This window comes from Carcharhinus amblyrhynchos, chromosome 2, assembly GCF_965287045.1.
Source record: "Carcharhinus amblyrhynchos chromosome 2, sCarAmb.v2.hapA, whole genome shotgun sequence".
NCBI lineage: Eukaryota > Metazoa > Chordata > Chondrichthyes > Carcharhiniformes > Carcharhinidae > Carcharhinus > Carcharhinus amblyrhynchos.
Genome location: NC_137325.1, coordinates 109,900,342 through 109,922,504, shown reverse-complemented (window position 1 = coordinate 109,922,504; position 22,163 = coordinate 109,900,342). Strand labels below are relative to the sequence as shown.

Genomic DNA, 22,163 nt, shown 5'->3' with positions numbered 1-22,163 from the left:
ACTGATGAACAAGAAACACCAGTGCTTTACAAGTGAGAAAGGGGTGCTGAGCAGTTGAAATTGACCCCATCAAGTTTGGGATGAGAATAAGTGTTGTTTCATTCAATGGATGCACGTACAGCAGGTAATAAAAAAAGCAAATGGAATTTATAGATAAAGGAATAGAATATAAAGGTAAGGAAGTATTGTTGCAACTATACAAGACATTGATAAGGCCGCACCTGAAGTACTGTGCACAATTTTGGTTCCCATATTTGAGAAAAGATGTAGTGGCATTGAAGGCAGTTCAGAGGAGGTCCACTAGGTTGATTCCAGAGATGAGGAGTTTGTTGTAGGAAGAGAGATTGAACAGTCTATACTCTCTGGAATTCAGAAGAATGAGGGAGATCAAGCTGAGGTACTCAAGATGATAAAAGGTACGGATAAATTAGGCGTGGAGAGGATGCTTCCACTGGTGGGGCATTCTAGGATGAGAGGTCATTGTCTTGAGGATAAGGGGTAGCAAATTTAAAACAGAGTGGAGGAGAAACTATGTCTCCCAAAGGGTTGTGAATCTGTGGAATTTACAACCCCAAAGTGTGGTAGATGCTGGGACAGTGAGTGAATTTAAGGAAGAGTTAGGCAGATATTTAATTGGTAATGGGTTGAAAGGTTATGGGGAGAAGGCAGGAAAAAGGGGATGAGGAGCCTATCAGCCATGATTGCATGGCAGAACAGACTCGATGGGCCAAATGGCCTAATTCTGATTCTATATCGTATGAACTTATGAATAGCAGCAAAACTTTCATTCCATACAATATAGCTATCTCCAAATCTAGAAATCTTTGCTTTGTTTAATGCATTGAGAGTGGTTTACTGACACAGATTCTAATTTTCCATCTCAACATCAAGACCTGCCTATGCCACAGTGGATCTTTTGCACTTAGCCCCTGCCAGAATGGTAGGATCATTTTTGTGATTTACTAAAGGTGAGCCAGAGTTATGGCACTGGTGCTCAGATATGTGTAGCTCCAACAACACTCAAGAAGCTTGACACCATCCAGGAAAATGTAGCCCACTTGATTGGCACCACATCCACAAACATCCACTCCCTCCATTACTGACACTCAGTAGCAGCAGTGTGTACTATCTACAAGATGCACTGTAACAATTCATCAAAAATCCTGAGACAGCACCTTCCAAACTCATGACCACTTCCATTTGGAAGGATAAGGGTAACAGATACACTGCCAGGGGCTCCACTACTTGCAAGTTTCCCTCCAAGCGACTCACCATCCTGACTTGGAAATATATCACCGTTCCTTCACAGTCGCTGTGTCATAGTCCTGGAATTCCCTCCCTAACGGCATTGTGGGTCAACCCACAGAATGTGGACTGCAGCGATTCAACGAGGCAGCTCACCACCACCTTCTCAAGAGCAACCAGGGATGGACAATAAAAGCTGACCAACCAACCACGTTCATGTCTCACAAGTGAATAAAAAAATCTGCATCATTTATTTGCATTATATTTGTAAATATTCAACATTATATAATATAATAGCTATTGGAGCGACATGGCGGCACAGTGGTTAACATTGCTGCTTCACAGCGCTAGGGACCCAGGTTCGAATCCCGGCTTAGGTCACTGTCTGTGTGGAGGTTGCATGTTCTCCCCGTGTCTGCATGTGTTTCCTTCGGGTGCTCTAGTTTCCTCCCTCGGTCTGAAAGATGTGCTGGTTAGATGCATTGACTCGAACAGGCGCCGGAATTTGGCGACAAGGGAGATTTCACGGTAAATTCATTGCAGAGTTAATGTAAGCCTTACTTGTGATGAATAAATAAACTTTATGATTCAGGGTTATATTTGTAAATATCTTTCTTCTTTTGTATAGTTCTGGCTAAAGTTAAAAATGAGAAAAGGTCCCCAGCAGCTGGATTTCCGAAGCCGTCATTTCTGTGCCAGAAATTGGTGTGGAGCTGCATCATTTATTTAAAAACTCATTTTATTATAGTTTAAATATGATTAGTGGGCCTGGGACTAAATCTCCGGGCAAGCTAACCTCTCCCATCTCGCTAGCCGGGTTTAGGTTAGCTCACCACTTGCGGGGTCTGGTCATGCTTGAATGAGGAGGAGGGGGGTGGGGCAGTGATTGGACTGTGGGGGGATCGCATGGCCAGCAATGTGGGTGTCATGGGGCTGGCCAGTGATCAGGAGGCCTGCAGATAGGGGCCATTGCACATGCGCCGATCTCAGCATTAACAGATCAGTGCGTGTGCAGTAGCCCGTTCAACGCTATGCTTTCAGCATGATTCACACTTGTGCACTCTGTGGTGCACAGTGTGGGAGATTCAATTTGAAATTCCCACTGAAAAAAACTGTAATTTACCCATTTTTATGTGAATTCAACACTTAGAATTTTTTTGGGAGAATCACTATGATTTTTCAACTGCTTTTTCCAGGCCTCTCCATTCTGCTTTGGAAATTTCAGTTAATCAGAGTCACTGAAATCTATTAACCCTAATATTCTCCAGCTCCTATCTGGGTTCTTCTTCAGTTTTTCTGCAAAGCAGCCTGAGGCAGACTTCTATATACTGTATATATTGCAACTTAATCCTTGTATTCTCTCCTGTTCTTTATAACCTTTCTGATCTCCTGACTTTGATCTTTACTTTGTGCACTGATTAAAATAACACTATCAAATTAAGAACATAAGAAATAGGAGCAGGAGTAGGCCACCTAGCCCTTCGAGCCTGCCCCTCCATTCAATAAGATCATGGCTGATCTGCCGTGTCTCAGTTCCACATTCCCGCCCTCTCCCCATAACCCTTAATCCCCTCTCTTATCAAAAACCCATCAACCCGCGTCTTAAAAATATTTAGCGAGGCAGCCTCCACCACTTCAACAGGCAGAGAATTCCAGAGGATTCATATCCATTTCAAACCAAAACAAAATATAATTCATACGTTGTGTGATCTGTGGATGGTCTGTTACCCGCTTCTCCTAGATGTATATCTGAACCTTGTCCGGTGAACCACTGAAAAATATTTTCAGTCGCTGACGAATCTATCTGCTGCTTCCAACCGCAAAGGATCCCATTACCAAAAGCACAGATCTTAGCAACTGTTGAGAGAAAAATGTGAGAATTTTACCATTGTCGCTTCTGGCTCATTACTATTGCCACTTGCAAAAATATTTCTGCAGGGATCCGAATGTAGATTTTGGAATAAATCTCGTTACCAGTAGAATTATGGAACAATCTCAGTGTGATTCACTTCAGCACAAACGGTGTGAAACTAACTTGAGGACCAGCCTTCTGCTATTATGGTTTCACTTTCCTGTAAATTATAGATTGACACCCATCTGTGAAGTTTTTAAACTCAGTCGTTTTTTTTACCTTTTTCTTTTCATGTGATGGGGACATCGCACACAGGACCAGCATTTATTGCCCGTCCCTAATCACCCTTGAGTTGAGTGGCTTGCTAGGCCATTTCAGAGGGCACTTAAGAGTCAACATGTTATCTTGGGTCTGGAGTCCCACATAGACCAGATTGGAATGGCAGAGTTCCTTTCCAGAAGATCAAACTTTATGAATTGAGTATAAATTCCACCAATTATTGTGGTGGAATTTGAACACACATTCCCTTGGGTATTGGCCTAAGGCCTCTGGATTATTAGCCCAAGGACATTAACACAATGCCACTGACACCCCTCCCCTATAAAAATCTGTACCAACATTAAGCAGAAATTCAGGAACACTATTGGCACGTTGGCTTTGACTTATGGACTCGGAACTACAGTATAACCCTCATCAGAATGTCTATTGGGCCTGGTCAGCACACAGAGTGCAAGCTTTAGATATTGGATGTGAGCCTATAAGCATTTTCCTGGGATTCCTAAAAAATGAGTCCCTTGTTACAAAACTTTCACTCTGATATGGGATGAGAATGGAGTCAGTCTCATGGGCGGCACTGCTGCTTCACAGTTCCAGGGACCTGGGTTCGATTCCCGACTTGGGTCACTGTTTGTGCACATTCACCTCGTGTCTGCGTGGGTTTCCTCCCAAAGATGTGTGGGTTAGGTTGATTGGCTATGCTAAAAAAATTCCCCATGGTGATGTGCATAGGTTAGAGGGATTAGTGGGTAAATATGTAGGGATATGGGGGTGGGATTGTGGTCGGAGAAGACCCGATGGACTGAATGGCCTGTTTCTGTACTGTGGGGTTTCTATGATTCTATGAGCATGTGAATTAGGAGCAGGAGTCGGCCATTTGGCCCCTTGAGCCTGCTTTGCCTTCAAGGTCAGACAATTTCTTCATTTAGCGTAAATTGGTTGGGTACGTAAGTTGCGCCGCTGGCTGGTGTGCCGGTTTGCCAGTCCTATCATTTAAGATTGGCGTGGGAAGGGCTATCCACCACAGCAGTGGGTTGCCAATTAAGGTAAGTTGATGACCAATTAAGATTAATTATTTGAGGCTGACTGGAATTTTCCAGTCAGGCAGATGCCTGGAGGTGGCCTCCTGAAGGCCCAATGCTCCAGGATGACAGCCAAGTCCACCCCACCTATCTGACCACAACTGCCATCACAACAGTTCTCTGGAGACGTTCCTCCTCCATAATAGTGGGCTAGCAGCAATGGCCAGTTTTAAATTTAAAAGCTTTAAAAATGCTGAGAGGTTGCATCAGTGTGAAAGCGCCCGCTTTTCCTGTTATCTAAAACTTAATTTCATACAAGCGGATCTTCCATTGGTCCCAGCTTAAAGAGCCCACCCTTAATAGGTCAATGAGTACGCCTTCTACCACTAATTAACCAACCAGGGAGGAGATGACCTTGTGTTATTATCGCTAGGTTATTAACCCACAAACTCACCTAATATTCTGGGGACCCAAGCTCGAATCCCGCCATGGCAGTTGGTGGAATTTGAATTCAATAACAAAAATCTGCAATTAAGAATTTGCTGATGACCATGAAACCATTGTTGATTGTCGGAAAAATCTATCCGATTCACTAATGTCCTTTAGGGAAGGAAATCTGCTATCCTTACCTGGTCTGACCTAAATGTGACTCCAGAGCCTCAGCAATGTGGGTGACTCTCAACTGCCCTCGGACAACTAAGGATGGCCAATAAATGGTGGTCAGCTAGCGATGCCGTGTCCCACAAATGAAGTTTTAAAAAATTCAGGGAAAATGAGGGAATGCTCCTGACAGTTTCAAGTCAGGACCTCCATTTGGCCCCCATGTTGGATTCCCAACCCAAAACCCAAATCAGAGTTTAAGGAGAAAAATAATAAATGGAAGAACAAAGGAGGAAAAACATGTCAAATATGTTTAAACAATGGTGGGGAAAGGAAAATTAATTTAGGGATATAAAAAGATATAGAGCAAAATTAATAAAATCAGAGGGAGACTAAAGGAAACCAAGAGAAAATTATAAAAAGCGGTATGAAAATATGTTTTCATATTTTGTATGTTTGCATTCAAATTTTCATAACAAAAACGAGCTAGCGAATCTTCAGGAATTATACAGGAGGATCAAACAAAATTCATCACAGAGCAAATGAATGAGTTGCTATGGATAATGTTTGGGCTTGGGCTGATATATGGTGAGTAACATTCATGTCACACAAGTGTCAGGCACTGAACATTTCTAATAGGAAAGAACCTTAACATCTCCCCTTACAAGTCAAAAAAAAAACACAAACACAAAAACTTGGGAGAGGAATAGACTGTTCAGCCCCTCAAGCCTGTCAGTCAATAAGATCATGGCTGATTTGATTGTGGCCTCAAACTCCACCTTCCTGCCTGTCTCCGATAATTTTTGACTCCCTTGTCAAAAAAAAATCTGCCCTAATTCAGTCTTGAATCATGATCCAGTGTCCACTGCTTTCTGAGGAAGAGAATTCCACAGACTAATGGCTGTCCAAGAGAAAAATATCTTGTCATCATTGTCTTAAATTGGAGATCTCAATTTTTAAAATTGTGTCCCTTATTTCTAGATTCTCCTACAAGGGGGAACATCCAGTCAATTTCCTCCAGCAGTTGTATGCTTCAATAACCTCTCATTCTTCTAAATTCAAATAGGTATAAGCCCAACCCCACAGAATCACAGAATTGTAGGGAGAGAAGGAGGCCATTTGACCAATTGGGTCCGTACCTGCTCTCCAAACAAGCATCAGGACTTGGTGCCATTCCCCTGCCTTTTCCCTGTACCCCTACACATTGTTGTTATTCAGGTAATCATCTAATGCCCTCTTGAATGCTTCGATTGAACTTGTCTCAAACCACATCTCTAGGCAGTGCATTCCATACTGAACCAGTTGTTGTGCGAAAAAGTTTCCTCAGAAGATAACCCTTGCATTTCGGGGTAAGCTGACTGAACATTCTCTGAATTGCTTCCAATGGAATTATATCATTTCTTAAGTGAGGAGACCAAAGCTGTTGACAGTACTTGAGATGAAGTCTTACTAAGGCCCTACGCCACTGTGGTAACACTGCCCTACTTTTATACTTGATTCCCTTTGCACTGAATGGTAACATCCCATTTGCATTCCTAATCAACTGCTGACTAAGCTTTTGTGATTCGTGTACCAACCCAGATCCCTCTGTAATATAGAGTTCAGCATTCGCTCTCTATTTAAATAACAGAACTTTTTATTCTTCCTGCCTAACTAGACAGATTCCCATAACATTTTCCGCCCATCAGTTAACCTGTCTAAATCATTTTGTATATTCCTAATGTTCTCTTGACAACTTACTTTCCTACCAAGATTTATCTAGTTATTGTACATAGGCACCTTCATTCATGTCAGTGATATTGTTTGTAAACTGTCGAGGCCCAAGAATGATCCTTGTGGCACTCCGCGAGTTACAGCTTGCCCTATTTCCATCACTGAATCCCTCACCATCAACATCCCGAGGGATGTTGGTCAGAAACTTAACAGAACCAGCTACATCAGCACAGTGGCTACAAGAACAGGCCAGATGCTGGGAATTCTGTGGAGTGTAACTCACCTCCTGATCCCCCAAAGCATTTCTGCCATCTACAAGACATAAGTCAGGCATATGATGGAATGTTCTCCACTTGCCTGAAAAAGAACATCTCAGCAACACTCAAGAAGCACTACACCATTCAAAACAAAGCAGCCCACATGATCAGCACCTCATCCACCATCTTAAAATATTCATTCCCTCCACCATCGGCACCCAAAGGCAAAAGTGCTTACCATCTACTATAGTAATTTACCAAGGATCCTTTCACACATTTAACCTCTACCATCCAGAAGAACATGGGCAGCAGACACCTCCACCTCCTGGATATTGCCTTCCAAGGCACACATACCCTATATCACCACTCTTTCACTTTGTTGGATGAAAATGATGGCGGTCCAGCATTGTTGTGTACCTACATCACATGTACTGCAGTGGTTCAAGGCAGCAGCTCATCATCATTTTCTCAAGGACAATTAGGAATGGGTGATAAATGCTGGCCTAGCAGTGACGCCTACATCTCATGAACAAAAATGAAAACAAAATGTACATCATCTGATTCCTGTCTCAAAATATCTGTTGTTATCTGTATTTTTACAAATTTTCCATTTCAAATGTATTTTTTGAGGATTACATTTTATTGTTGAATTCTCCCAAATTAACCATTGAATAGATGATTTAGATATATCTAGAAAAGAAACCTGGATCCTTACCACAGGATAGTTCATCTGTCTTGTCTGAACAGTCATCTCTAAAGTCACACTTCTTGCTGATGTCAACACATTGCCCGTTTGTTTGGCAAATAAATTGATCGGCCGTGCAGTTATTGGGTGGGAGAGTCGGAGGTCCTGATGGTCCGGATGGTGTTGTTGGAACTGCTGCTGGTAAATCACCTGGAGAACATCCAATAGTTTGAGTTATCCTAGTTCTGAAATGGATCTGCATGAAATCTGTTTTAAGAGAAAAGATTCCCCCACTCTCTCTGAATATCACTGCTATCCTGAAATGCAATAAGAAATCTCACAACCTCAGGTTAAAGTCCAATAGGTTTATTTGCAGTAGCCTGAAAGTTCATGATTCCAAATAAACCTGCTAGACTTTAACCTGGTGTTGTCAGGCTTCATACTGTGGCCATCCTTGTCCAACACCAGCAGCTCCACATCATGGTTATCCTGGATGTACACTGGATATCTGTTAACTACTCTCCCTTCCCAATATCTCTCATTTCCACATCTCAGAACTCGAATTCTGGAATAAATGATGCTTTTAAACTTTCTGACAGCCACTGATTTTGAGTAATTTCAGATGAAGAGGGTATTGTATACACAGAGCCAAAAAGGTGATCCGGTTAAAGTTCTTCTTCAACAAACTGCTGATATGTCTTTATTGGGAATTCATTATTTATTTTCAATGCAAGAGTGCTATACCAATGTCAGAAGGTGAAAGCTGTACAAAAGCTGACAGGTATAACAATGACTGTGTGTGAGAACAATGAAGCATTTGTTCTCTATAATTTATCATGGCATTGGATTGTTTCTTTTCAGTATGGTTAATGTGGGATTACATACCTAGGATCTTAGAAACCATACAGCAGAAGGAGACCATTTGTCCATCGAGTCTGTATTGACCACAATCTCATCTGCCTTATCGCCACAACCCCATGCATTTACCCTAGCTAGTCCCCCTGACACTAAGGGGCAATTTAGCTCCTTCACTCCATACATTGCTAAGCTTGTTCTGATAAGCAACGCAAAAATTTTGGTCACTTTTCTAAATCTCCTCTTTTTGCAGCAATGCAAAACTAACTTCAGGCACAAGGACCAATCACACAGCTGAGCATGACTCAGCATCGAAACACCCTATGTCCAACTGAGGGAGGAACCATCACCACCTTCTGAGCCAGAATGCACCAATCCAGAGATGAATACTGGAGTGGATTTAAGAGAGGAGATACAGACTGAGTGAAGAGCACAGCACAAGCAGGACAAGGTGTCAGAGGCAGAAATTTGCACACAGTGCACAGTTCATCCCAGAGGAGGGAGAGCAGTCACAGGGATGCTGCCTTCTGAAACAAAGTATCCAGGTAACTTCATGCATTTCTGTGTCCAAATCTCAGACTCCAGCTCATTAATTCAAAGCTGAAGTCACTCGAGCCTCAGACACTTGCCTTCAATCACACTGGCATCCATGAGTTCCCACATACTACAGCTGTAACACAACACCCGCCTAGCCATCAAGGGAGTAGTTTGCAGGTCACCTAACAGTAGCGCTTGCTGGAAGAAAGTTGCTTCACTCCAATCCCACACTCTTCCTAACCTGGCAGAAGTGATAACACTTCGAATGAGGAGGTGTTTTTTTTTGGAAACCACACATCTGGAGCGGTTAATGGCATGGGTTTGAAAAAATAATTTTCCTTGACCGTTTATTATGATTCCAAAATCAGCAAGGGAGTGCAAGCATTTCCATAAGGCTGTCCCGACCCATGAAAAGGCCAAACAAAAATGACATGGCGATGGCAAGGAATGGGCAAATTGTGCTGTAGAAAAGAAACAAAGTTTGCTGTTTTGTAAGCTGATTCCCACCACCACAAAGAGAGGGAAAACCAGTCCCGAATGTACAGATTGAATCTATAACTTTATGGTTACAATAGAGCATAAGGTACCAATAAATTAATGAGGGACAATTGATAACTAAGCAAGACAATATGAACCATCAAGTGGAGATAAGTTTAAGCTATAAAGAGAGATTGGGTAGACTTGTGTTGTTTTCTCTGGAGCAGAGAAGGCTGAAGGGTGACCTGATTGAGGTGTTCAAGATTATGAGGGGCATGGACAGGGTGGATAAGGAGAAGCTATTCCCTTGAGTTGAAGGGCCAGTTATGAGGGGACGCAAGTTAAAAATGAGATTAAGTTTAAGAGAGATTTGAGGAAAAGCTTTTTCACCCAGAGGGTGGTGGCGATCTGGAATGCACTGCCTGGGAGGGTGGTGGGGGCGGGATGCCTCACATCCTTTAAAAAGTACCTGGATGAGTACTTGGCACGCAAAACATTCAAAGCTATGGGCCAAGTGCTGGCAAGAGGGATTAGGTAGGCAGGTCAGGACCTTCCGTACATCGGTGCAGACTCAATGGGCCTTTGCTGCACTGTAGTATTCTGTGATCCTGTGGTACGTTTTGAAGTAACTCCACCACAAAGAAATATGATGGCACATAACTTCTGAACACCATTACACCGTAACAAGCGGCGAATCCTCACAGCAAGCTTATTTCTCTGTCACTGGGTCAATGTTGTAGAAAAAACACACCTCCTCATTCAAGGTGTTACCTCTTCTGCCAGGTCAGGAGGAGTGCAGGATTGGAGTGAAGGAACTTTCTTCCAAAATTTTTCTCGGAGGTTTTAAAACCACAAAGGCTGCTTTGCCAGCCAAGGGACACTCTACCTGGGAGTGGGGAGTGCAAGTTCCCTACTGGGAAAGTTGGAGAAGGATACAAGAAGATTATTTCTGGACTGTTACAGAAAATGCCAGAAAATCTCAGCAGGTCTGACAGCACCTGCAGGGAGAGAGTAGAGTCTGGAGTCCAAACATAGGAAGTTGTCTCTGTTCTCTCTCCACAGATGCCATCAGACTTGCTGAGTTTTTCTAGCATTTTCTGCTTTTGTTTCAGATTCCAATATCCGCAGTATTTTATTTTTATTTCTGGACTGTTATTCTGTACCTCCTCAGAGGCAGCAAATCTGAAGAGTTCTAAGAGTGAGATCCCACGTTCATTCTTTTTAAATGGGAAAACATGGCTGGGAAAGCCAGAAGTTGCAGCAATGTTAAAGAAGTAATCTTAAAAAAAGTGAAGGAATACTTTGTGAATTTTACAGTATACATTACAATGAGATTATTATATTACAGTATTATATGCTGGAAGCAATGGTAATGACAGGGCTGTGTTTACCAGTGTGTTCAATGTCATTATGTCATTGATCTATCATAGCACCCACACAGAAGGGTAGCAATAGAAGATAATCACTGAAGTTTTACCCAACAATAATCAGCTGCTCATTTTTAGCACACAGTATGACTTGTACAAAATGAATATATTTTAAAATACTTTTGATGAAATTATATTGCTATTAATTATATTACTTTTTCCCCTATGTTTTTGGCTTTTCTGTATATAACGCTCCAAACCTGTTCACTTGTCAGCCCCGCGCTCATTAATCTACTTGACTCCCAGTCCACGCATCTCCTATTTTGAAATCCTCATCAATTATCTCCATGGCCTCACTTTGTCGATCTCTGTAACTTCTGTCAGCCCCACAAACCTCTAAGATGCCTGCACTCCACAAATACTGGACTCTGGGAGATCCCTCCACCCTTGACTTTCGCCCATTGACCATGCAGTAAGCTCTGGAATTCCTCCCTAAACCTCTCTGCCTCCCCCTTTCAGACTCTCCTTAAAACTTGCCCCTTTGACCAAACTTTATTTGTTTTAATATCCCTTTCTACTGCTGCGTGTCAATTCTTGTCTGATTACATTTCTGTAAAGTTGCCGTATAAATGCAAATTGTTGTTTGATCTGATTATGGTTCTTTTATTGATATATATTATTTTCAAACTATTCTACATTTCCAAATATTGTGCAAGGTCCATGTTTAACACCTGCTGCAGGTTTATGAGGCATTCAATGGAATCTTTTTACTAATCGTCTCTGCTGAGGGTATAAATTCCTTGAGCTTGAGCCATACAGTGAGCAAAGGCATATTGCTTGCTCCCTTTAGCCATGCTGCAGTTACACGTTTTTGAACATCGCTTTCCGTCGTTAGAGTATCAGTGTAAAGGACACTTAAAGGAGGTCAAATCCTCAATGCTAATCAAAGCCAGCGAAATGATTCTATAATTGAACAATAAATAATATACTCACCATCATACAGAGAACAATCCATGAAGGATAGGTCATCAATTCCAATGTCTCCTCCTAAGTTATCTCCCACAGTACCTTCTATTAATATCTGTAATGAAGCACACAAACTGAAACATCATCCTCATAATAATCTATATCCAGCACACCAATTTTTAAGATGCACCATAGAAAGCATTCTTTCTGGTTGTATCACAGCTTAATATGGCTCCTGCTCTGCCCAAGACCACAAGAAGCTACAAAAGATTGTGAATGCAGCCCAATCCATCACACAAACCAGCCTCCCATCCATTGACTCTGTCTACATTCCCACTGCCTCGGCAAAGCAGCCAGCATAATTAAGAAACGTGATTAATGGGCGGCATGGTAGCACAATGGTCAGCACTGCTACTTCATAGCTCCAGGGATCTGGGTTTGATTCCTGGTTTGGGTCACTGTCTGTGTGGAGTTTGTACATTCTTCTCTTGTCTGCGTGGGTTTCCTCTGGGTGCTTTGGTTTCCTCCCACAGTTTGAAAGATGTGCTAGTTAGCTGCATTTACCCAAACAGGTGCCGAAGTATGGCAGCTAGGGGAATTTCACAGTAATTTCATTGCAGTTGTTAATGTAAGCCTTACTTATGACTACAATTCAATTCATCTTTTCCCTATGTGATTATATAATTTGAAGCACTCTTTGTTAAGGTCATTGTTAACTGATGCCACACATTTTAATTACTGCAATTAACAGATACAAGTAGAAGGAGGAAAAACTTTTACAAAATGTAATCACAATGGAAATAGGTGATAACCTTTTACTGGTCTTGCACAGGCGATCCATTGTCCTCTACACGTCGTTACTATTGACTTAATTATAATGCTGCCCTTTCAACGTGCATTATTAGAATTTCTAGTCCTATAACTATGGCTTCTCATTAACCTCACAAGAGGACTGCAATGTCTAAAGTTCACAAGAAGTTTAATTTGGCATAGAATTGAAACAATTAGTTTTGAACATCTGCTTTGTATAGGTAATGATAAGACATTGATATTGAATGCGTGGTTGATGCTTATTTTTATATTGATAGGTTACGGAAGTAAGAATCCTTACTTTCTACCTTACAAAGTTAAATATTTCCTTAGAATCATCAAATCACAGAATGTTCACAGTACAAGAGGAGGTCATTCAGCCTATTGTCTTCACGTCGGCTCACTGCAAGAGTAACTCAGCTAGTCCTACTTCCCTACCTTTCCCCACATCCCTGCAGATTATTACTCCTCAGGTGCTCAAACTCTTTCCATCTGAAAGGTTAACTCTGTTTCTCTTTCCACAGGTGCTGCCTCATCCGTTCAGTATTTCCAACACTTCCTGTTTTTATTTTTGGCTTTCACTATCTGCAGCATTTTGCTTTCATATTAACCTTAAAATTGAGTTTAGTGGTAAAAGTGGATATCTACAGGCAATGTTCATAATGGATTGGAAGCATTAAGATGCAAGAAGCATCAGACTCCATGTGGTGCCTTGAAAGGATCTAGCAACATGAAAACTTCACACTGTATTAACCTTCAGTTTAATGAGAGAGCTGTGTAGGCCATAGTGCAATAGATGGCACAGAACTGTGGCAGTCAGATGGTGAGACTTGTGAGACTCAGATGGTGGAAACAGTGCTGAAGGACTGCTGGCTGCTTGCAGAGAACTGGGTGTGAAGAGAATGTGGCTGTTAGTGGGGTTTTCAAGGTGGCTGGGTATTGCAGACAATACAAGACTCACAAAGCCAGCGTCTCAGTTTAAAGCCGTAACTTTTATTTTGACTAGTGGCTGCTAGGAGAAACAATTGAAGAGCCGCAGGCCCCTCCAGAGAAGTCAAATATCTCCAATAAGTTCTGACGTATACAGTTCAAGATAGATCAATTGTGCATTTTCTTATCAATTACTCCCGCCTTTCCCTTAGCTTTAAAATAATCACCTTCAATATACAGAAATCAATAATAATATCTGTCAGAATCTTTCGCCAATAGCATCTTATCCCTGGCATAATCCTATTTCATTTGTCTATAAAATCTAGGCATATCTTCCCCATTTGGCTGACTCAACATCCTGTGTCCTTTAGTAACCGGACGCTAGCCACAAAATTCAAAGTTAACATTCCCATAATTTTCCCTGGAGGTCACTGCCCAACCAGATTAACACATAAGTCCACATCTGGGCGTGTATCCATCTAATCCGGACAGTGAAATAAATCCTATTCACGGAGTTTGAGCGAGTGCTCTGAGTGTTCTTACCCATGAAAGTCTGCTGATAAAATTTACATACTTTCAAGGTTTTAATATTCTCTTCGAATATGGCTATGTCTGAATGCCGTTTACCATGATGCTTTGCAGTAATCTGCCCTTGGCTAAAGTGAACAATGATTCTTAAAAATGCATGAACACATTTAAAATATCAGCATATGTGTTTTTAAATCATAATCACTAGTTTAAACCTGTTATTGCAGCTCATCTGTGTGTAAACTGCTTTCTTGTTAGCTTATAAGTCTGTTTTAAAGTCACTGAACTTAATGCTGGTAGTTCTGTCAATGTCTTAATGTCTAATGGTTTAAAAATCTTTACCAATCTATCAGAATTTCTCCCTTTACAGTGGCACTCCCACAATGCACTCGGGCACTGTCCTGATGCTCTCGTCGCACAATGGAGATGAAAGATCCTTTCTCTATTCTGTGGACAGAAAACAGAACTAACATTTTGAGTCTAGATGACTCTTGGACAAAGAGTCATCCAGACTTGAAGCATCAGCTCAGTCCTTTCCCCACAGATGCTGTCAGACCTGTTGAGATTTTCCAGCATTTTTTGTTTTTGTTTCAGATTCCAGCATCTACAGTAATTTGTTTAATCCTTTTCCTACTATTTACAATCTGAATGTGAATATGGTTTTTGTGCAGACTTCCAACACCATCTGAAATAAGTAACTACATTAAGCCGCACTGAGCTCAAAGGGCAGCGAAGGCTTTTTTATGTTCTTTCACAGGATGTGGACATTGCTGGCTACCAGTTATTGTCCATTCCCAATTGTCCATGAGAAGGCTGACCATTTAAAATGGTGGTACTACCAACATGATGGAAAGTATCTTCAATGTGAAGATGTGACCTTGCAACTGCAAGGACTTTGCTGTGGTCACTCCCACAACACTGTCACGGACAGATTCATCTGCAACAGGTAGGTTGGTGAGAATGAAGTCAAGCTGGTTTTTCCCTATTGTTACCTCCTTCACAGGCACCTTAACCAAAATTATACCAATGTGAACTACTTTACTGATCCATTAAGTGCAGTTCTTCGACTTTGCATTCCAGATACATGTGAAGGAAGCAAACATATCACACCACAGAAACAGTGGGCGGGATCTTACAGCCTCACTCATCCCAAAACTAAAATCTCACCAAGGTCAATGAACTTTTCATGTTCTGCCCCTCCCCCTCTCCGACTCGCATGGCAGGCAGGATGGTAAAATTCCCACCGGTATTTCAGCAAATCTTATCTTGAAAGGACACAAGTACATAAGAAGTAGAAGCACACTCCCTATTGCGCCTGCTCTGCCGCTCAATACAATCATGGCTGATCTTGGGTGTCAACTCATTTTCCCGCCCACTCCTCATGTCCCTTAATTCCACAAGACGAAAAAAATCCATCTATCTCAACCTTAAATGTGAGCTAAAGAAAAATACTTGTACTCAGAAGTAGTGTTAAGTCAAACAATTATTCAATTCATATTCCTTCAAAGAAATCCAGACCCAAATATAAGGCATATTATTTAAATGGAGAAAGACTGCAGAAAGCTGCAGCTCAGAAGGATTTGGAGATCCTTGTGCATAAGTCACCAAAAGTTAGCATGCAAGTTCATCAGGTAACGATGAAGGTAAATGGAATGTTGGCCTTTATTTCAAAGAGAATGGAGTATAAAAATAGGAAAGTTTTGCTAAATCTACATAAACCACAGGTTAGACCACGCCTGGAACACTGAACAGTTTTGGTCTCCTTATCTAAGGAAAGATATATTGGTATTGGAAGCAGTCCAGAGAAGGTTCACTAGGTTGATTTGGATATGGAGGGATTTTCTTATGAGGGGAGCTGGAGTAGGTTGGGTCTGTTCTCACTGGAGTTTAGAAGAATGAGAGGCGCCTGTGAGACATAGAGGATTCTCAGGAGCTTGGCAGGGCAGATGCTGAGAGGATGTTTCCCCTTGTGGGAGAGCCTCAAAGCAGAGGGCATAATCTCAGAATAAGGGTTCGCCCATTTAAGATAGAGCTGAGAAGGAATTTCTTCACTCGGAGGGCACTGAATCTATGGAATTCTTTACAGCAGAGGGCTGTGGAGGCTGGAGGCAGGGTCATTAGGTATATTCAAGGCTGAGATAGACAGCAAGGATATTTTGGCCTTGGAGGGAGTGCAGAGGAGGTTCACTAGGCTGATACCGGAGTTGAGGGGGTTGAGCTATGAGGAGAGGCTGAATAAACAGGGCTTGTACTCGTTGGAGTTTAGAAGGATGAGGGGGGATCTTATTGAGACGTATAAGATGATGAAAGGGATGGATAGGGTAGAGGTGGAGAGGTTCTTCCCGCTCAGAAAGGACAGCAGGGCTAGAGGGCACAGCCTCAAGATAAGGCTGCCTTTAGAACAGAGTTGAGGAGGAACTTCTTCACTCAAAGGGCGGTGAATCTTTGGAATCGTTGAAGTGGTGGAGGCTACCTTGCTAAATATATTTAAGATGTGGGTAGATAGGTTTTTGGTAGGGAAGGGGATTAAGGGTTATGGGGAGAAAGCGGGAAAGTGGAACTGAGCCACTTCAGATCAGCCACAATCTTGTTGAATGCTGGGGCAGGCTCGAAGGGCTAGATGGCCTACTCCTGCTCCTATTTCTTACGTTCTTATTTTTAATCAGTAAAGGAAGCAAGAGTTATGGAGATAGGCAGGAAAGTGGAGTTGAAGATTATTATTTCAGGTCAGCCGTGATCTCATTGAATGGTGGAGAAGACTCGATCGGCTGACGGGCCTAATTCTGCTTCTATGTCTGATGGTCTTATAGCATATCTTGTTTCTCAGAATCATAGATTTTTCACTGAGACTGTAAGTATTCTTTGTTCATGGAGGATTTTGACCTCCGTCACACTCAAGGCAAACAAGCAACAGCAACTATAAAAACATTTAACTAGAACAGTAAATCTTTATGATTTTGCATCAGAACTAAGCTGTTTTCATGAGTTAGTTCTTCTTTCAGCTTTTTCCTGTGTTACTTGGTTACGTCACAGTGCTGACTGAGTGGAGTACTACGCCACAGTACATTCATATCAACCAGCATTTATTTTGGTTTTGATAGGTGGTTTTAGAGCCAGTTGTTGGGGGGGAGGTGCAAATGATTGTGGAAGGTGGGTGGATGGGCTGAAGAACGGGGGAGGGGGGAAAAGTGGCTGATGATCGGGGCAGGGGTAAAGGAGTTCAGAATCCAATCGGGGGTGAGGAGGGGGGCACCTGAGACTTCCATGGTGTGTTGGGGTAGGTTTACTCAGGTACTGCTCACGGCACCCTTTAAAGATGGCGCCCTGATCTCAGAGCATCTGGGTTTTGGGGGTACGTTAACCCATCCCTTCCCCCTCATTTTTTGGCAGTGTGTTGTGAGATCTGGAGAGAAAACTGACCAATTTCTCTGGAGAGAAACACCTTGGTTTTCTCTCTGGAAACAGCACTCTGGGTGGGATTTTCCGGACAAGTTCACCCCAAGACCGGAAGATCCCACCTGAGTGTCCTACTTGCTACAATTCCCATGGCAGGGGGATGGGAAAATTCTTCCCTCAGCCTTTTTTTTTGTTAAAATTTCACTGTCATTACAGGACAGCATTAGAAATAGTCAGAAAGTAATTGATAATGATAAAGATTAGGCTGAGTTTAAGCAATTAATCACAGAAGAAGCTGCAGATACCAAAACTATTAATGAATGAAGCAATTTTCTTTTCTTTGTTTCAGGTGGTACTTTGACGCCACAGAACCCAATTTTGTTTATGTGAGGATAGATTGAGGCAACGTAAAATAAAATTGATCTGAAAATGTATGTGCCCGGGGAATGTTGACAGTGTTTAGGTCAGAAGGATTTACATTTATATAGCACTTAGCATGTCGTCAGGATGTCCAAAGCGTTTCACGATCAATGAACGACTTCTATTATTGTTGTACGGAGGACAAGCAATGCAGGTAGATTAGCATATGATAAGCTCCCACAGAGGTCAAAAGATACTCACCTGACCAATTGCCTGCCAACTGCACAATACAACAAATTACTGGTAAACTGAAGTACATAGAAACATAGAAGATAGGAGTGGGAGGAGGCCACTTGGCCTTTCGAGCCTGCTCCGCCATTTACTACTGTCATGGTTGATCATCCAACTCAATAGCCTAACCCTGTTTTCTCCTCATAACCTTTGATCTCATTCGTCCCCCCAAGTGTAATACCCAGCTGCCTCTTGAATGCATTCAATGTTTTGGCATCAACTACTTCCTGTGGTAACGAATTCCACAGGCTCACCACTCTTTGGATGAAGACCTGCGTCCTAAATGGTCTACCCCGAAGTACGACGATACTTGCAGTGTAAGATGTATTTTAATGTCATATTCCTAACATGGACAGGTTTGCAAATTAAAGACCCATTTAGATTTGAATATATTGACTAGAATTTACTTTATTTTTTAGCTTGTTGTTAGTTTGGGCGCTCTTCACCTTTGGTGTATTTTTTCCTTTGAACCTAAGATTACGAGCAACCATAAAATATTCATGGATCGCACTGAAATAATAAGACATTAAGGTACAATTTATTATTACTGGGACAAAGGCAATTTCAAATAAATCTCGTCAGCAGCAGCACGACTCATTTCAAAAGAAACATTAAAGCTGAGTTTGTTTCCCCAATGAACAGAAACTGCTTTGTAATTGATTTTCTAACTGCTGTCAAAACGAGGTAGGATTACTCACTGTAAAAGTAGTGATTTGTACTGTTATTGCAATGTGAGGTATATTTTTGAACTTTTCTTGAGTGATTTGTAATGGACAACATATACAGCAAGTCTAATAACATCACTGCTTTTAACTTCAACCATGATCAAAACTGTTAGCCAGTCTCAGCCTTTACCTATTATCTCAATCTGAGCACAAGATCTCACCTACGTGCTCTGTACCTACTCAGGAACAATGGTAATGCAAACCAAGTGATATGGAAGCAATGCCAGTAATATGATTGAATGTTCTTAACATAACATATTCTCCTCATTAAAATGTGAAATTTGAAAAGCCTCATGCTACAATCCCACTGCAATTATGCATTTCAAAGGGCCTTTGCAATATGCTCACATTTGAAACATGTTGAACATTTCAAACATCTGCACATATTAACCCCATGAGTACATCATAAAATGCCTTCTTTTTGTAATTGTGTTTTGTGACTACACTGCAAAATTTATTCTTTTAAGGGTTGTGGGTGTCTTTGGCAAGGCCACTATTTGTTGCCTAATTGCCCTTGAACAGAGAGGCTTGCTAGGACATTTCAGAGGGTAGTTATGAGCCAACCGCATCGCTGCTGCACAGTGACACGATGGTTAGCGCTGCTGCCTCACAGTACCAGGAACCCAGGTTTGCATCCAGCCTTGGGTGACTGTCTGTTTGGAGTTTGCACATTCTTCCTATGTCTGCGTGGGTTTCCTCCAGGTGCTCCACTTTCCTCCCACACTTCAAAGATGTGCAGTTAGGTGACTTGGCCATGCTAAATTGTCCCTTAATATCACAAGGTGTGTAGGTTAGGGTGATTTGCAGGGTTATGAGGATCGGGCCTGGGTAAGCTGATCTGCCGCAGAGTTGGTGCAGACTCAATGGACCAAATGGCCTCCTTCTGCACTGTAGGAATTCTATGATTCTGTGGGTCTGAAGTCCCACAGAACAAGTTTTCCTCCCCCAGAGGAAAGTAGTTAACTAGGTGGGTTTTTATGATAATTGGTGATCATTTCTTGATTATCATTACTGAGACCAGCTTTCAATCCCAGCTGTAATAACTGAATTTAAATAAAACTGGATAATTGTCAGTGATCTGCTATTGGAGAAGCAGGCTACGATATCAACAAGACTGTTTCACAGGGCTCTTGATTTCTGGTCATTGAAATCATCTCTGAAGAGTAACATTACTCTTCATTGTGTAATGTTACACAAGTAACATTAGAATGGACAACTTGAACTGAGAGAGTTGACACCAGTGTAGGTCTACTGTCCTGCTGTAATTATGAATGGTGGCAGACAATTAACCAACGGGTAAGAGGAGGAGACTCCATGAACATCACCATCCTCAATGATGCTGAATCCCAGGGTGTGCGTTCCAAAGGAAACGATGAAGTGTTTGCAATTATCTTCAATCAGAGATATGGTATAAATCAGGGGTCTCCAAACTATGGCCCGTGAGCCACATCCAGATCAGAGTTTGGAGACCGCTGGTGTAAATGATCTATCCTGACTTCCTCCTGAGTCCCCTACATTATAGAGGCTATTCTTCAGTAAACTTCATCTTTTGCTTATGGCTCATCATTGTTACTATGATGGCTGGCTTTCCATTTCTTTTCTTTCCATGGAAGACTGTGGTATGCAGAAATATCATTCCTCTCCATGTTTATCTCTTTATCATTGATAAATGGAACCTGTCCTCCGGAGTGCTCAATTCACCCACCAATACATCAGGGCCATCTTGTTCATCTTGTTGCTCTTGCATACATCTGATGTCTTGTTTCTAACGCACTAATGATGAGATCTTCCACCCTTGTACACAGCTTCAACTTTTCCACTCAATGCTCCAAGGCAAGAAGTTTCTTATCCATCTCTTCAATCTATCTCTTTGTAGAATCCCCACAGTGCAGAAGGAGGCCATTCAGCCCATTGAGTCTACACCGACAACAGCCCCACTGAGGCCCTATCCCTGTAACCCTACATACTAAACCTGCTAATCCCTCTAATCTACATATCCCGGGACACAATTTAGCATGGCCAATGCATCTAACCTGCACATCTTTGGACTGTGGAGGAAACTGGAGCACCTGGAGAAAACTCACGGGGGAAAATGTGCAAACTCAGTACAGAGAATGTCCCAAGCCAGGTCCCTAGTGCTGTGAGGCAGCAATGCTAACCATTGTGCCACCATGCCACCCTTAGACTCCCATACTTCTCCAAGCAGTTTTCATAGCTGTACTTTCAGCTCTGCTACTTTAGAAATCCCCACCAATGTAAAATTGAGAGACCCTTTTAATTCTTCCACAGTACGCAGGATTATCTTCTTTGGTGGCCTTTTTACCATTTCTTACACTTCATGTTTCACACACCCTCTCCATACATATTGTCAAAACAGTCTTCAATCCTCTGTTAGCCGATATTGTTATTTCATAAAATTACTAAATCTGATTATTTTATCTTAGTCTCCATCTCTAAACACTAGCCAAGAACGTTGACCCACAACCGGAAGCAGCTCTGAGGGAGGCTTCTTGGATCTCACTATGGAAGAAGCATCACATTTGTCACCCGCACCTGCAAGCCACCTTCCTCCCGGGGCCGCAGTGGTAAGCCCCACCTCTTGGCCCCAACATACACCTACTTGCACCTGCTGCACTGTCTCCAGTGCCCTCAGAGGCTTGAGCATCCTGTAGGGTGCTGTCTTCCTGAGTGCCCACCTCTGTAGTTGCACTGGGAGGTAAGGGCACCAGGTTCGCACTTAGATGGAGCTGTTGTAAATCATGCCAGCGTGACACCATTCCGGTGCCCTATGAATATTCTATGAGGGATGAAAATCCTGTGAGAGTGCTTAATAATGAGATACAAATTTACTACAATCAGCTTCTAAACCTTCCTCAGTGTGATCTACACAATTCCGCTGGTGAAAGAATTTGAATATCACACCACTCGATTATGCTGGTGTGAATTGTACTTTTCAAATCAAAAGACACTTTGACACCGCTCCAGAAAATAGATGCTCAGAGAATACGGGGTCAAAATATACCCCTTAGACTTTGAAATGGAATGAAATTGAAAACAAGATGTTGCAGAAAAATCTAGTGATTGACTTTTAATGCTCTTGGGAGGACTAAGGGAATGGATATTAAGTATGACCTTGCTAGTGTTGCCTCCAACACAGGAACTGATAAAATAAAGTATAACTCAAGCTGCGTGCTTCTTGCATCTGAAAACAAGTACCAGGCTCAGGCTCAATCATATTAATGAACCAATATCAACAGGCAAGATTTTCCGG

The 22,163-nt window shown here is 42.0% G+C and overlaps 1 protein-coding gene across 1 annotated transcript in view; it reads right to left on the bottom strand.

Moving 5' to 3' along the window:
• The window catches only part of malrd1 (MAM and LDL receptor class A domain containing 1), a 322,326-nt gene that overhangs the window by 183,041 nt on the left and 117,122 nt on the right, over positions 1-22,163 (bottom strand). The window contains exons 18-20 of the mRNA XM_080211010.1: positions 11,880-11,967; positions 7,681-7,860; positions 2,946-3,102 (exon numbers count right to left, since the gene is read on the bottom strand). Coding sequence (XP_080067136.1) covers positions 2,946-3,102; positions 7,681-7,860; positions 11,880-11,967 — 425 coding nt within the window. The remainder of the gene's footprint in view (positions 1-2,945; positions 3,103-7,680; positions 7,861-11,879; positions 11,968-22,163) is intronic.